At 45.9% G+C, this 16,917-nt stretch overlaps 1 protein-coding gene across 2 annotated transcripts in view; it reads left to right on the top strand.

Moving 5' to 3' along the window:
• LOC137416913 (nucleoporin NUP188) overlaps positions 1-16,917 on the top strand; it is a 182,123-nt gene that overhangs the window by 41,264 nt on the left and 123,942 nt on the right. For both annotated transcript variants that reach the window (XM_078767875.1, XM_078767876.1), the window contains exons 6-8: positions 661-705; positions 14,749-14,841; positions 14,949-15,074. In XM_078767875.1, the coding sequence (XP_078624001.1) occupies positions 661-705; positions 14,749-14,841; positions 14,949-15,074 (264 nt within the window). The remainder of the gene's footprint in view (positions 1-660; positions 706-14,748; positions 14,842-14,948; positions 15,075-16,917) is intronic.

The following is a 16,917-nucleotide window of genomic DNA, read 5'->3' as shown; positions in this document are numbered from 1 at the left end:
CACTGTTATGTGTATTTCAATGACTGCCTTAAATTGAAGACAAAAGTGGATCGCAAAGCAAGAAAGTAAAAATCAATAAAAATAGGTTAAAGGCGTCTACGATTATATAATATTATAAAAATAGGATAAAGGCGTCTACGATTAGCCTAAGTTCTGTAATTTTGTATCCCCAAAAATTAAATCTCATTTGTGAAAGAGTCCAGTACAAAGTGGGTACATGGGGATAAGGTGGGGATGCAGAGCAGGATGGGTTTTGTACATGGGATTTGAAGGCAATCACTGAGTTGGGACCTGCCTTATCATGGAATTATAGAGGCCGAAGCAGCAAGACCATGGTGATGTGTTGCAGAGCCAGCTGGCATGGTAGCAGTTGAAGTTGTAAATGAGGAAGAGCTGGTTGGGATAGCTGTTTATTCGTTGTTGTTTTCTACAAAATCGAGGCTCATGAAAGAGCGAGGTAACAGAGGGGAAACGACATTTATAAAGTTGGGGTTTTCCAGCTTGTTGCAGCCAAACAATTTTAGCAGTATCTAATCAAATAAAATATTGCAAACCGATGCTTGTGATGTATGTTTTATAATTTTGGGAAACATTTTAAATATGACAACTTGTCCATAATTTCCCCCTTTCCCTTCCACCCACACTTCCTTATTGAAATAGACTTTGCTACAAGACGAGCAAGGAGCATCCGAGCTGCTACAGAAGGTGGTGAAAGCGAGCAGATCAATGCTCCCTCCCTTCTACACATGGACCTCATTTATTACTCCTTTTTATTTTCTCAAGAAAAGTTGTTTCTTCAAAGAAAAGTTTCTCATTCACTCACTCGCATTCAATCCACCATGTTTCCAGGGCCTTCAGGCCACAAGTACATTACGTGCATATTGCAGTTGTAAGTTAAAAACTTTATTAGCACTTGCATGAACTCACGTTTAAAAAAAAAATCCTTGCACTAGTTCGGAAAAAAAAAAAACTGCTGAGGAGTTGTGATTCAGGTGGAAATCGCTTATTTTCATTTGTACTTTGAAGGTCGATCCTGACTTTTTTCCGGCCTGTTATTATCAACGTCAATCCTATTGCCTCTCGATGTAGGATGTGCAGTCTTTCTGCTTTTTTGAGATCTTGGCTTTAAGGGAACCCAAACATTTTTTTTTGCTGAAAAGCAATAAAAAAATCATTAATTACGGTCAAATTTCAAGTGAACAATTTTAAATTGAATTTGAATTTTTTTTTGCCAATCAAAGTTGAAAAAAAATAATAGTGTTAAATTTCGATTTTACCAGTCACGTCACATTATGAACTCACCTTGATTGTAATGGCAACTTACCCAGAGGACCATGCGTGCTGAGCATCGATTCCGATGCTGATTCCACCGTCATTAGCAACTCCTCAGTATGTTGAAACGTATCAGTGGGATTTTGAAGAAACGACTGAAGACCAAATTAGTGATGGAAACGCTTTCGGAGGCATCGTAAATCCGTATCGTAGCCTTGTGCGATCGAATCAGACGAACGTGGTGTTAATGAAGAGGAAGATGGCAGATGGAAAATTATTTGCCGTTTGGACACATGAAACATACATAATAAAGGGAGTGGGAGACAAGATGGGGAGAGAGAGGGAAGCACGCAAGTACAACAGTAGAGGACAGGGACGCCGGGATATCCGTGGGGCAGAGAGGGCTTGGGGGGAGGAGGCATTGGAAGGGGGGGGGGGGGGGGGGTATAAAACAAATGGAAACTGCTAGTACTTCCCGGAAAGAAGTCGGTATTTCAAAAAAGTGGATCTGGGGTAAATTAACGGGGGGTAGAAAAGATCAAGGTTTTGGATGTGGGAAGATAAGAGATGGTGGTGAACAGCTGTTTTAAATACCTGGTGGGAGGGGTGGGACTGAAGAGAGTGTGGGAATTTGTTCCAAAGGTGGAAGAAAAGAGGAATGAAAGAGTGAAGGTGAGCAGAGAGTCTTGATTTTGGCAGTTTCACCAGAAGAGGGTTGCTGGCAGATCTTGTGCGACCTGTAGGAATATTTGGGGGACAGAGCACAGACAGAGACGGGGGAGCTAGGCTGGAGAGGAGTCAGGAGAAGACCGAAAGACCACCAATCTGCCTTGTGAGTGAGTGAAAGGCCCTCGGAGTTAGCTTCATTGCGGGAGGTTCCAATGATTCTGAAAGCTTTGGTTTCAACAGCGTGAAGCCGAGCTCGGTGTGAGGCAGGAGCAGTATTCCATTGATCTGTGGATGAAAGCCTTGTATGTGGTGAGGAGTTCAGGTGTGCCAAGGAAGGACTTCACACGACAGAGGATGCCCAGTCGGCAACTGGCTTTGGAACCCAGCTTGGAAATGTAGTTTTCCCAGGAAAGATCATGGCAAATTGTGAGGCCCAAATGCCTGAGTGACAGAACTTATTGGGGAGGATTGTTGAGAATGTAGATGGGAGGGATGTCCAGACGGTCTTTTCGGAGAGACAAAGTGAGAGTCTGAGATTTGTCATGATTGAAAGACATGTTCCAATTGTTTGACCAGTCTGTGATTTTTTTTCTTTCCCAGGTCCGCATAGAGTGAGGAGGCTGCAGACTGCCGATCTGAGGTATGAGGTATGGAGCGGCAGAGAGTGGAGTCATCAGCAAAGAGATAGAGGATTTTCCAGAGAGTCGGAGAGATCATTAATGAAAACCAGATAAAGCACAGGGCCCAGAGCACTGCCTTGGGGAACTCCAGCCTGGACAGGAAGGGGAGATGAGAGAAATCCTTTCAGGGCCACACGTTGACTACGACTGGTGAGGAAGTCCGCAAGCTATGCGTGGAGGTTTCCATGGATACCATAAGAGGAGAGTTTGGTGAGCAGGGCGGGGTACCAGACTGTATCGAAGGCAATTGATATGTTGAGGGAGACAGCTCTGATTTCTTGTTTGGCATTGAGGACCTCCATTCATTGTTGAGACAGCAGAAGCAGCATGTCCAGAGTAGCGTGACCTGGTCTGAACCCAAATTGATGATCAGAGATCAAGCCATTTGAGAAGAGTAAGGATTTGATATCTGAAGTAATGATGGATTCCATGACTTTGCTGATAATTGGAAGCAGGCTGATTGGTCTGTCGTTGCAAGTATCTGTTTTTGCACATTTTTTGTGTGAAGCTGTAATGTTGGCTGATTTCCAAGCAGATGGCAGATTACCTTGATCAAAAGAGGGTGAAGTGAACAGAGAGCGTGTGAAAGAGCGGCAGAGCAGAATTTTAGGACCCGTGGGCTGATGCTGCCTGGTCCAGTTGCAGAATCAGAGTCGAGGATTGACACAAACTTCTCCACCTTGTCAGGAGAGAAGGACACAGAGTCCAGGAGCAGCTGGGTTAGACTGGGTAAGGTGGGTACAGAGAGCGATGGGTTTGGGACACAAGATTTTGAGGCAAACACGGAGTTGAGGCATTCAGATTTTTCACGAGTGGAGTCAGCTGTGTAGCCGTTGGAGATAAGGAAGGGGATGGAAGGGGAACAAACACCAGAAACAGATTTGACCAGACGCCACCAGGATTTGGAGGAGTGAGACAGGTTTGAGAGTTCAGGCTTGAGAGTGGAGATATATTGTTTCCTTACTCTCCTGTGGGTGGACACACACTTGTTCCGAGCTTTGTGAAAGGGATTTCGACTTTTAATCGCAAAATTACCCACTTTACAAACTGGAACTAGACCGGCACTCGGTCGAGCGCATACCTCCACCATGCTGAACAGTTTGTTTTGTATCCCACTGATGGGCTGGATCTGGATGCGGACCTGAACCAAAATCTATTCAGCTTGTGCTTGTCACCGAACCAACTCATCAACCAAGTTTATTCAGAACTCGTCTCTAACTTTTTTTTAATATGTTATATATCGCTTTTCTTCCGATCTCAATGGTGAAGAATCGCTTCAAAATTAAAAAAAAAATTCGCATATCCGAATCCATATTCAGATCTTCACCAAAAATTGAATCGATTCGTCATTGTCACTCTCACAACCTGTCCACCTCATTTCGTCCAGATCCGTACATAAATTTTTGAGATATCCTGCTATATGTTGGTTTTAGCCCGATCACTCAATGGTGAAGAATCACTTAAAAGATTATACTAGCCAGATCCGGATCTGGATCTTCACCAAAATTGAACAAATTCTTCCTTGTCACACAACCAACCTCTCCATCAAGTTTCGTCCGAATCAGTCCAGAACTTTTTGAGCTTTCCTGCTATATATCGTCTTTGTCCCTATCTCCCAATAGTGGAGAATCACTAAAAAAAAACCGAGTAGCCGGATCCGAATCTGGATCTTCACCAAAATCTAATCATTTCGTCCTTGTCAAATACACTACCTCTCTGCAAATTTCGGCTGAATCCGTCCACAACTTTTTGAGATATCTTGCTCACAGAGAGACAGACCTCGCGAGATTTTGTGGGGGAGGTCACGATTTTTCGAAGCTGTCACGATCTTCACGCACGCTCGAAGTTAAGTAATTGTACACAATTGTATTTTTGTCGAAACTGTATTTATCTTACGTGTCTACCCAAAGTGCGTCCCTTGGAAGATTATCGGTGTTAATCTTTCATACCTGTATATAATAGTCGAGTATTTTGTGCCGCGGTATTTTGCAGCCTCGGTTTATTTTTATTTTTATTTTCTATTTTTTTGTATACAGAATCGAGGCTCGTGAAAGAGCTACCATTTATCAAACAAACAAATCAAACAAACAAGCAAACAAAGTATATAAAAAGGGGAGCGGCAGACAAGATGGGGAGAGAAGGGGAGGAAGCACACAAACGCAACATTTGAGAGCAGGGACATCGGGAGATATGTGGGACGGAGAGGGCTAGGGGGGAGGAAGGATAGGTATAAAACGAAAGGACACCAAGGACTTCCAGGAAAGCAGTTGGTATTTCAAAAAAGTGGATTTGGGGTGAAATTAGCGGGGGTAGAAAAGATCAAGGTTTTGGATTGGGGAAGATAAGAGATGGTGGTGAACAGCTGTTTTAAAGACCTGGAGGGAGGAGTGGGATTGAAGAGAGTGAGGGAGTTTGTTCCAGAGGTGGGAGAAAAGAGGAATGAAGGAGTGAAGGTGAGCAGAGAGTCTTGATTTTGGCAGTTTAACCATAAGAGGGTTGCAGGCAGATCTTGTGCGACCTGTAGGAATATTTGGGGGACAGAGCACAGACAGGGCTGGGGGGGCGAGGCCGGAGAGGAGTCGGTAGAAGACGGAAAGACCACCAAACCTGCCTGCGGTGAGTAAGTGAAGCTATCTCCGAGGGCCTGTCATCGCGGGAGATTCCAATGATTCTGAACGCTTTGGTTTCAACAGCGTGAAGACGAGCTAGGTGTGAGGCAGGAGCACCAGCCCAGAGGGGAGAGCAATACTCCAATGAGCTGCGGATGAAAGCCTTGTATGTGGTGAGGAGCTCAGGTGTGCCAAGGAAGGACTTCGCACGACGGAGGATGCCCAGTCGGCGACTGGCTTTGGAGGCCAGATTTGAAATGTGGTTTTCCCAGGAAAGATCATGGCAGATAGTGAGACCCAAAAGCTTGAGTGACAGAACTTCTTGGAGAGGATTATTCAGAAAGTGGATGGGAAGGTTTTCCAGTCGGTCTTTTCGGAGATACATCGTAAGAGTGTGAGATTTGTCAGGATTGAAAGACATGTTCCACTTGTTTGCCCAGTCTGTGACTTTGTCCAGGTCTGCAGAGAGTGAGGAGGCTGCAGACTGCCGATCTGAGGGATGAGGAATGGAGCGGCAGAGAGTGGAGTCATCAGCAAAGAGATAGAGTGGATTTTCAAGAGAGTCAGAGAGATCATTGATGAAGACCAGAAAAAGCACAGGGCCCAGAACATTGCCTTGGGGAACTCCAGCCTGAACAGGAAGAGGAGATGAGAGAAACCCATTCAGGGCCACACGTTGACTACGACTAGAGAGGAAGTCCGCCAGCCATGCGTGGAGATTTCCATGGATACCAAAGGAGGAGAGTTTGGTGAGCAGAGCAGGGTGCCAGACCGTATCGAAGGCACGTGATATGTCGAGGGAGACAGCTCTAATTTCCTGTTTGGCATTGAGGACCTCCATCCATTGTTGAGACAGCAGAAGCAGCATGTCCAGAGTAGAGTGACCTGGTCTGAAACCAAATTGATGATCAGAGATCAAGCCATTGGAGAAGAGGAAAGATTTAATATCCGAAGCAATGATGGATTCCACGACTTTGCTGATAATTGGGAGAAGGCTGATTGGTCTGTCGTTGCTCGGATCTGTTTTTGCACCTTTTTTGTGTAAAGCGGTGATGTTGGCTGATTTCCAAGCAGATGGCAGTTGACCTTGAGCAAAAGATAGGGTGAAGAGAACAGAGAGAGGGAGTTAAAGAACGGAAGAACAGGATTTTAGGACCCGTGGGCTGATGCCGTCAGGTCCAGTTGCAGAATCAGAGTCGAGGGTTGACAGAAACTTTTCCACCTTGTCAGGAGGAAAGGACACGGAGTCCAGGAGCAGCTGGGTACGACTGGGTATGGTGGGTACAGAGAGGGATGGGTTTGGGACACGAGATTTAGAGGCAAACACAGAGTTGAGGCATTCAGCTTTTTCACAGGCGGAGTCAGCTGTGTCGCCATTTGAGTAAGGGAGGGGATGGAGGGGGAACAAACACCAGAAACAGATTTGACCAGATGCCACCAGGATTTGGAAGAGGGAGACAGATAAGAGAGTTCGGTCTTGAGAACGGAGAGATATTGTTTCCTGGCTCTCCTGAGGGTGGACACACACTTGTTTCGGGCTTTGTGAAAGGAAATGAGATTTCCTTCCGTTGGATTTGCTTTCCAGGAGACGAAGGCAAGTTGTTTCTGGGCAACAGCCTCACCACAAGATTCCGTGTACCATGGACGTGAGGAAGGGTATGACAACTGAAGACGAGATGGGATAAATCTGTGCATGAGAGAGAGCAATTTACTTTGGAAGAATTCCCAGGATAAGTTGATGTCAGAGGTGGTAGAGATGGGAGACCAGTCCTGATGATTGATGGCTGCTTGAAGACCGTGCCAGTTGGCCTGAGTGAAATGCCAGACTCGTCGACGCTGAGCAGGCTCCCTGAGAATGGTAAGAGAGATGTCCACTTTAACAAGCACATGATCAGATGAGCCGATTGGAGCAGAAGAAGAGCAGCATACATTTTCAGGGAAGTTAGTCATAACCAAGTCCAGAAGAGAAGATACTCCTTTGACTGAGATCCGGTTCGGGAAATTGACAGATTGTGTCAGTCGCAGTGAGTCGCAGAAGTCCTTTGCTGAGGAGCCATGGCTGGTGTGAGAGGTACCCACACCCAGCCATCTGGCATGGTGACAATTGAAATCACCACATATGAGGAAGAGAGAGTTGGGATGAGTAGATAGAAGTTGGTCCATATTATCAGACAGCGAGATGTAGATGGAGTCATCACTGTTTGGTGGACGGTACAACACACATATGAACAAGAGGTGGGAGCGAAGGGGAAGCCGTAGCCAGAGGTATTCCTAAAAGTGAGGTGGAGAGAGTGCAGTGCAGGGCGAGTGAGGAAGAGTTTTTGATAAAGATAGCAACCCCACCTCCAGGACGAGGCTCAGGTCTATCATACCGGAGGAGGGAGTAACCCGGGAGAGATACGAAGGATTCAGAGACATCATGAAGGACGAAAGTTTCTGTTAAGCAGATCACGTCTGGTTGGTCAGAAGCAACCTGTATGGAGAGATCAGTTAAGTTTGAACGAAGGCCCCGGATGTTTGAGGTCCATACCGTTAATGAAGAGGAAAGGGGAGCATCGGATACAGAACAGGGGGGAGGTGGGGTAGGGTAGATGTGGAAGAGGTGGAAGAGGTTGGGAGAGCTGTTTATGGTGTGTCAGAGATTTCAGAATAGCTCGGAGAAAGGGAAGGATGGGGCGGACAAAAGGTTTGATGGTGATTGGGTGAGGCACAGTGAGGTGTTATTTGAGGAGGGGGAAGAGCGAGGCAGAAGGTTGGGGGAGCTGGAGGTGAGAGGTGAGAGTTGGAAGGGGGAAGAAGCGGGGAGGATGCTTTGAGGAGGAGGGGTGAGAGGGGGGAAATGGAGAGAAATGAGGGTGGGGAGATTTGAAGGGGAGGGGCGAGGGGGGAGTTTATGAGAAGAGGGGTTGGGGGGAGTTTAGGAGGGAAGGGACAAGGGGAGGGATTTGAAAGGGATGGGGGAGATTTGGAGGTGAGGGGGGAGTCTAGGAGGGGTGAGGGGAGGAGTGTGGGGGGAGTTTATGAGGGAAGGGGCAAGGGGGGAGATTTGAAAGGGATGGGTGATGGGGAGGATTTGGAGGGGAGGGGCAAGGGGGAAGATTTGAAAGGGATGGGTGATGGGGAAGATTTGGAGGGGAGGGGTGATGGGGAAGATTTGGAGGGGAGGGGTGAGATTGGATTTTAGAAAGTGTACGATTAATGGGAAACGAACATTTATTGCAAAATGAGTTACTTGTGACCTTCGAGTCAAAAATACGTTTAAGGACGCTGGAGGGAGGATGGAGTGCAGGAGAGTTTAGGGAATGTAGAAAAGAGGCACTGAAAGAGATGGATTTTTTTGGGGGGATGAATAGATTTGGTGAGCAAGTTGAAAGCAACCTTTTAAAGAAGAAAAAATAGGTGTTGTAATATATGACAGAATACAGAACTTGAGGGGAAGGTAAACATTTTAAAGTTTAACAGTGAAAACTATCTGGGGAAATGGGGGAGAAACACGTGGTCGAAAAACGAACGAACAAATAAGAACAAATAAACGAATAAGATCAACGAATAAGAACAGAGAAGGAAATGTTTTTTTGTTTTTTTTGTTTTTTTTTTGAGTTGAGATATTAAACAAGGAAGTAGGCTTTGGGGTGAAAAGACTGGGAAAAACAGAGAACGAAAGTTATTGGAGTGCAAAAGACGGACTGCTGAGAGAAAAACAAAGCCTCAAGGTTGGACACTGTAAAAGGCCTCAAAAGACACGACACGAATTGACACGATTTTCTATACAGGTATGAAAGATTTACACCGAGAATCTTCCTCCGGACACACTATACGTACACACACCATAAAATAAATGCAGTTAAAACGAACTTCGATTTCGATGGAGAGCGTTGACAGCTGCGAATAAATGAAACCTCGCCCGCAAGACCGGAAGCGGAAGTGATTTCCGGATTTCCGGATCGGAAGCGGAGCGGAAGTTTCGTTCTTGAAGATTCCTACCTTGAGACTTGTTTTCTCCCAGTGGTCGATTGTGGTCCTTCTACTCTTGTTCTCGCAGTCTTTTCCCAGTCTTTTCACCCCATACTTCCTTGTATAAATTCTTAACTAAAACAAAAAAAAACATTTCCTTCTTTTCGTTCGTTCGTTCTACGACCATGTGTTTCACCCCAATTTCACCCCCATTTTCACGCCATTCCCCAGAGCTGTTTTGCCCTGTTCCTTATGCTGACACCTTTTGCCCTGTTTACGTGACTAGTGGTTGTCCCTCTTGGCCCTCTCCCCATTGGTATTTTTGTGAATATTTGATTGTTCTTCACGGTTCTGTTTAAATATGTTTAAACTTTCCCCTGCAGTGTTTTATTCAGTGGTATATTACAACACGCTGTTTTTCTTCCTATTTGAAGTACCAACCGAGAATGTAGGTGTGGAGGTTGAAAGAGGTGACAGTAAGGGAGGCATGAAAAGAGAGGCTGAGTCGGGTAGAGGATGATGTGGTTGAGCTTGAAAGTGGTTGGATGTCAATGAAAGCTAGTCTGTTGGGAGCCGTTGGTGAGGTATGTCGATGGACAAAAGGACCACCGAGGCACTCGGAAACATGGTGGTGGGATGATGAAGTTGGAAAGAGGATTGACGAGAAGAGGAAGAAGTTCAAGGAGTGGCAGAAGGCGATGGGTACGGGAGCAGAAGCAGCAGAGCATGAAAGTTATAAGGGAGCCAAGAAGGCTGCAAAGAAAGAGGTAGCAAAGGCGCAGGAGGCATGTAGGAAAATGTTCGGAGAACGCTTGGATTCGGAAGAGGGTCAGAGAGCAGTATTCAGGATTGCAAAGCAGATAGTGAAAGAGAGGTGTGATGTGATGGGGGTGAGTTGCTTGAAGGATGAAGTGGGACAAATCGTTGTGGACCCAGATGGAATTAAAGGAAGGTGTTATAAAATGTTAAGGAAGATGGAAAAATCTGGAAAATGAAGAAATCTGGAAGAAGGTGAAGATGGAAAGGAAGATGGAAAAGATATCTGGAAATGCTGTTGAATACAGAGAATGAATGGGATGGCAACATAGAGAGTAACCCAGTTTTAGGACCGGCAGAGAAGATAACTGAGAAGGAAGTTGAGGAAGCGATAAAAGCAATGAAGAGTAGAAAAGCGGGAGGGCCGACGGGAGTTGTGGGAGATATGTTGAAGGCAGCAGGAAGTTGGGGTGTGAAGAGAATGACAGAGATCTGTAATCTGGTGGTGAAAGAAAGCCGCATTCCAGTGGATTGGGAACTGAGTACCCCCGTCCCTCTATACAAGGGGAAAGGTGACCCTCTGGAGTGTGGCTCGTACCGAGCGATAAAGTTATTGGAGCATGGAATGAAGGTATTGGAAAGGGTGTTGGAGAGGAGGATAAGGAAGAAGGTGAAGATCGACGAAATGCAGTTTGGATTTATTCCAGGAAGAGGAACGACAGACGTGCTCTTTATTGTGAGGCAGTTGCAGGAGAAGTACATGGAGAAGAGGAAGAAGTTGTTTCTTGGGTTTGTTGATCTGAAGAAAGCATTCGATAGGGTTTCACGTGAAGTAATGACATGGGCATTGAGGAAGATAGGAGTGGAGGAATGGTTGATCAGAGTAGTGATGGCAATGTACAAAAGAGCGCGCACAGCTCTAAGGATGAAGGACGGGAACAGTGGCGAGTTTGAGGTGAAGGTGGGAGAGCATCAGGGGTTGGTACTAAGTCCACTACTATTTGTAGCTGTGATGGAGGTGCTGGCTCAGAACGTAAAGGAGGGTTTACTGTGGGAGTTGTTGTATGCAGATGATCTGGTGTTGATTGCGGAAAGTAATGATGGACTGAAGGAAAAGATGAACAAGTGGAAGGGTCGGTACTAAGTATGGAGACAAAAGGTCTGAAGGTGAATATCTGAAAGACGAAGGTGATGGCAAGTGGTAAAGCATGTGGTGAGGTGGAAAGAACTGAGAAGTGGCCATGTGCTGTGTGCAGGAAGGGTGTCAGTGTGAACTCCATTCAATGTACAATGTGCGCTGAGTGGGTTCATCAAAAATGTAGTGGTTTGAGAGGGTCATTAACCAGTGTGGCAGCTTCATTCAAATGTAAGGTGTGCACAGAGGGAGCTGCAGATGGAGGAAATGTTGAGTTGGATCTTGGAGACGGCGTGAAGCTCTAAGGTGTGAAAACATTTTGCTACCTCGGAAACATGCTGAATGGAGAAGGTGGATCAGACTCGGCAACGGTTGCTGGAGTGGGATGTGCATGGAAGAAGTTTCGGGAACTGAATGGCGTGCTGATGAGGAGGGGAGTGTCGTTGAAGCTGAAGAGAAAGGTGTCTGCTGCATGTGTGAGAAGTGTTATGATTTATGGGAGCGAGACAGGGGTAATGAACGTAGTGCAGCAACGAAGGCTGGAAAGGGTGGAAATGCGAATGGTTCCGTGGATGTGTGGAGTATCGTTGAGGGAGAGGAAGATAAATGATGAATTGCGAAAGATGATGGGAATGGAGCCTGTGATTGATGCTGTGAAGAGGAACAGGTTGAGATGGTTTGGTCATGTGTTGAGGAAGGATGAAAGTGACTGGTTGAGAAGAGTGATGGAAATGAATGTAGAAGGAAGTAGAGGACGGGGAACACCGAGAAAGACTTGGGTAAAGATGGTGGAAGAAGAAAGGCGGGCAAGGGGTTTAACAAGGGGAGATGCAGAAAATAGGGCAAAATGGAGAAGATTGTCATGGGGACCGCAAGGCTAACCCCCGCTCTCGCAGGGAAAATGGCCTTAAAATGCACGTTGTTGTTGTTGTGTTGTCTTCAGTTGTCTTAACCATGCTCCCATCCATGGTACACTGAATATTGTGGTGAGGCAGTTGCCCTGAAACAACTTGACTTGCCTTTGCCTCTTGGAAGGCAAATCCAACTGAAGGCAATCTCAGTTCCTTCCACCAAGCTCGGAACAAGTGTGTGTCTACCCTCAGGAGTGCCAGGAAGCACGATCTCTCCACACTCAAGAATGAAATCTCAAACCTGTCTCCTTCCTCTAAATCCTGGTGGCGTCTGGTGAAATCCGTTTCTGGTGTTTGTTCCTCCTCCATCCCCTCCCTCACCTCAAATGGCTACACAGTTGACACCGCACGTGACAAAGCCGAATGCCTCAACCCTGTGTTTGTCTCAAAATCTTGTGTCCCAAACCCATCTCTCTCTGTTCCCACCTTACCCAGTCGAACCCAACTGCTCCTGGACTCTGTGTCCTTCTCTCCTGACAAGGTGGAGAAGTTTTTGTCAAACCTCGACTCTGATTCTGCAACTGGACCAGACGGCATCAGCCCACGGGTCCTAAAATCCTGCTCTGCCGCTCTATCTCACTCTCTCTCTCTGTTCTTTTCACCCTCTCATTTGCTCAAGGTCATCTGCCAGCATCTTGGAAATCAGCAAACATTACCGCTTTGCACAAAAAATGTGCAAAAACAGATCCTTGCAACTACAGACCAATCAGCCTGTTCCCAATTATCAGCAAAGTCATGGAATCAATCATTGCTTCGGATATCAAATCCTTCCTCTTCTCCAATGGCTTTATCTCTGATCATCAATTTGGATTCAGACCAGGTCATTCTACTCTGGACATGTTGCTTCCGCTGTCTCAACAATGGATGGAGGTCCTAAATGCCAAACAGGAAATCAGAGCTGTCTCCCTTGACATATTACGTGCCTTCGATACGGTCTGGCACCCAGCTCTGCTTACCAAACTCTCCTCCTATGGTATCCATGGAAATCTCCACGCTTGGCTTGCGGACTTCCTCTCTGGTCGTGGTCAACGTGTGGCCCTGAATGGATTTCTCTCATCTCCGCCTCCTGTTCTGGCTGGAGTTCCCCAAGGTTGTGTCCTGGGCCCTGTGCTTTTTCTGGTCTTTATCAATGATCTCTCCGACTCTCTGGAAAATCCTCTGTCTCTTTGCTGATGACTCCACTCTCTGCCGCTCCATTCCTCATCCCTCAGATCGGCAGTCTGCAGTCTCCTCACTCTCTGCAGACCGAGACAAAATCACAGACTGGTCAAACAATTGGAACATGTCTTTCAATCCTGACAAATCTCACACTCTTGCTATGTCTTTCCGAAAAGGCCGACTGGAAAACCCTCCCATCTACTTTCTCAACAATCCTCTCCAATAAGTTTTGTCGCTTAAGCTTTTGGGTCTCACTATCTGCCATGATCTTTCTTGAGAAATCCACATTACCAAACTGGCCTCCAAAGCCAGTCGCCGACTGGGCATCCTCCATCGTGCGAAGTCCTTCCTTGGCACACCTGAGCTCCTCAACACATACAAGGCTTTCATTCGCAGCTCAATGGAATACTGTTCCCCTCTCTGGGCCAGTGCTCCTGCCTCACACCTAGCTCGACTTCAAGCTGTTGAAACCAAAGCTTTCAGAATCATTTGAATCTCCTGCGATGAAGCTAACTCTGAGGGCCTTTCTCACTCACCGCAGGCAGGCTGGTGGTCTTTCTGTCTTCTACCGACTCCTCTCCGGCCTTGCTCCTCCAGCTCTCTCTGTGCTCTGTCCCCCAAATATTCCTACAGGTCGCACAAGATTTGCCAGCAACCCTCATAGTTAAACTGCCCAAATCTAGGCTCTCTGCTCACCTTCACTCTTTTATTCCCCTTTTTCCTGCCTCTGGAACAAACTCCCCCAATCCCTTCAATCCCACTCCTCCCTCCAGGTCTTTAAAACAGCTGTTCACCACCATCTCTTGTCTTCCCCCATCCAAAACCTTGATCTTTTCTACCCCCACTAATTCACCCCAGATACACTTTTTCGAAATTCCAACCTCTTTCCTGGAAGTCCTTGCATGTCCATATGTTTTATATCTCTCCCACCTCCCCCCAAGCCCTCTCCCTCCCACAGTTCTCTCGATGTCCCTGCTCTCAAATGTTGTGTTTGTGTCTTTCGCCCTCTCTCCCCATCTTGTCTACCGCTCCCCTTATTTTGTGTTTTATGTGTTGGCTTGTGGCGTTTTGACTTTTTGTGTGATTAATGTTCGCTCTCACGATTCTCGATCTTGTATTCCAAAAAAAACAAAAAAACAAACAAAAAAAAAAACAGACGAACAGTCAGACAGGGGTGAAAACACAGCCTTCTTCCACCTTTGGTGGTGGAGCTAAAAAGATCCATCATATCTGTCTTCTAAGCCTCGGGTATCGAGGGGGATAGATTAGCGTTATCTCGAGAGTTTGGGTTCCCTTTAAAATTTCACTACTCGTTGCCTATTACCCTGACGCAAGGAGTTTTTGTCCACTTTTTTTTTTCCACCTGTGAGTTGAGGGCTGTCAATACAACAATAGATGACTGTGCTGGTAAAGTCTTTTGAGTTACTAACTCGTGCATCCAATACTGCGGAAACAAAAACGAGCTTGACCTCCTGACATTGAATACCCTTTCTCCTTTGAAACACATTTGATTTGTCACACCCCACCCCATTTCCAACATTTTGTATCTCACCAGGTCATATCAGTCATACTGGCTCTTTGTCATTGTTCTGTCCTTGTTTTAGGTATCCAGGTTCTACTACGAAGAGAGACTCTATATATTGCGACTGTTACTCTATATCTTAACCTTCTTTCAAGATGACCGACATCCCAATCAGGTGATGTTACTTCTCAGAAGCAGCCTCCCTACCCCCCACTGCTTATTACCCCCTGCTCATGTCAACTTCCCCTGCTCGTGACATCCTTGCACCCACATGTTCACTAGGCGGTTTTTGCGAGCTGTGTACAACGGCTTCAACCCGAGAGGGTCCTATTGAAAAGCTGCCAGGATGGACTGGAAGCTGGATTGGGGGCAATCGAGGCTGGTACTTCTCTGCCTGGGATCTCCGTTGTGAGTGTTGATCTGTTGATCGAATGTGCTGTGACTTTCTTGAGAGTGAGGGTTTTTGTTTCGTTGTAACCACGCGTGCATTACGTGAAAGCGGGCTGAAGCAATTTGTTCACTTTGTCTGTCTGTTTGTCCGTCTTCAAATATCTGTTTATGATTAAAGAACAAGTTGATTTCAATTGACTAACATTTTCAATATTTTGAACATGAACCAGAAAACGAATCTGCAGGTAAGCAGTACTTTGGCTCTGAATTTATCCTGATCGTGTATGCGTGGAGAGGTTGAAATAATATTTTTACTCTTCCGAACAGAAAATAATTCCAAACAGGAAACTTACTTTTTAAGGACATTAAATCGGACACAAAGAACATGCACAAATAGCTAACGTAACGTGTTAAATAATGTGTTGCCAAATATTCTGCATCAATGGTGGTAAGCCTCCTAAAAACATTTTATTCCTTTGCTACCGAAGTCGCCAGATGCATTATGTTTTGTGGTTATCCGTCCGGCCCTCAGTCTATCTATCTATCTGTCTGTCCGTACATCCACTTTCACATTTTTTTTTTCTCCACTTTATCCAGAGATGGTGCTCAAGAAATTTCATCCTGATCGGATGAAGTTTTGTACTTGTCGAATTATGACTATCATCATTTTATGATTGACGTCATAATGATTATGATGTCATAATAGAGATTATGACATCATCATTCACATGGGTTATTCTCCATGGATAGTTCTTTACAGTGAGCCATGTCTCAATCTTTTCTCCGCAGCACTTTTGGAGGCATAAAGGTGACCTGTGACATCATAATTATCCTTAAAATATTCTACATGGCGAGGCACTCCTATGGTGAAAATTTCCTGTCAATCGGTGCAATGACTGCAGAGAAAGTGATTTTAAAAGGAAGCAAGCATTACGCCTCGGTCCCCTGTCGGTGAAGTGATTTGAGTTGACAAAGTGGAAGACGCAGAAAACATGGAAGAGTCGATAATATTTGCGAGTGGGTTGGAGACGCACCCACACACCAAATTAGAAGTTAGTAGTTCGTTTATTTTTCAAGATATTCCACTCACAAGGTTCAGACATATATGGTGGCGGCCATCTTGGATTTTGACGTGGCGACCCAATTTTCAATAGCGTTCTTCCTTATGCCTAGATAGTCGCGCACCAGATTAAAAGTGAGTAGTTGGTTTATTGTCCCCCGTCGCTCAGCGGAGCGAAAGGGGGACTATGGCTTTCCCCTCCGTCCGTGTGTCCGTCCGTCCGTCCGTCCGTGCGTGCATGCGTGCATAAGCGAAGGACCGCATTCGAATTTGGTGTGTGGGTGCAACCCACGTCAAAATCCAAGATGGCCGCCGCCATGTATGTCTGATGCCATGTATGTCTGAACCTTGTAACCTGCATATCTTGAAAAATAAGCGAAGCACCAACTTCTAATCTGGTGTGTGGGTGTACCTAGGCATAAGGAAGAACGCTATTGAAAATTGGGTCGTCACGTAAAAATCCAAGATGGCCACTGCCATGTATGTCTGAACCTTGTAACCTGCATATCTTGAAAAATAAGCGAAGCACCAACTTCTAATCTGGTGTGTGGGTGTATCTAGGCACAAGCAAGAACGCTGTTTAAAATTAGGTCGCCACGTCAAAATCCAAGATGGCCGCCGCCATGTATGTCTGATGCCATGTATGTCTGAACCTTGTAACCTGCATATCTTGAAAAATAAGCGAAGTACCAACTTCTAATCCACTGTGTGGGTGTATCTCGGCATAAGGACAAACGCTATTGAAAATTGGGTCGCCACGTCAAAATCCAAGATGGCCACCACCATATATATGTCTGAAAC

Source organism: Myxine glutinosa, chromosome 13 (assembly GCF_964187855.1).
Source record: "Myxine glutinosa chromosome 13, kmMyxGlut1.1, whole genome shotgun sequence".
Classification (NCBI taxonomy): domain Eukaryota; kingdom Metazoa; phylum Chordata; class Myxini; order Myxiniformes; family Myxinidae; genus Myxine; species Myxine glutinosa.
The sequence above is the reverse complement of the archived record's forward strand: the minus strand, read 5'-3'. Positions and strand labels throughout refer to the sequence as shown.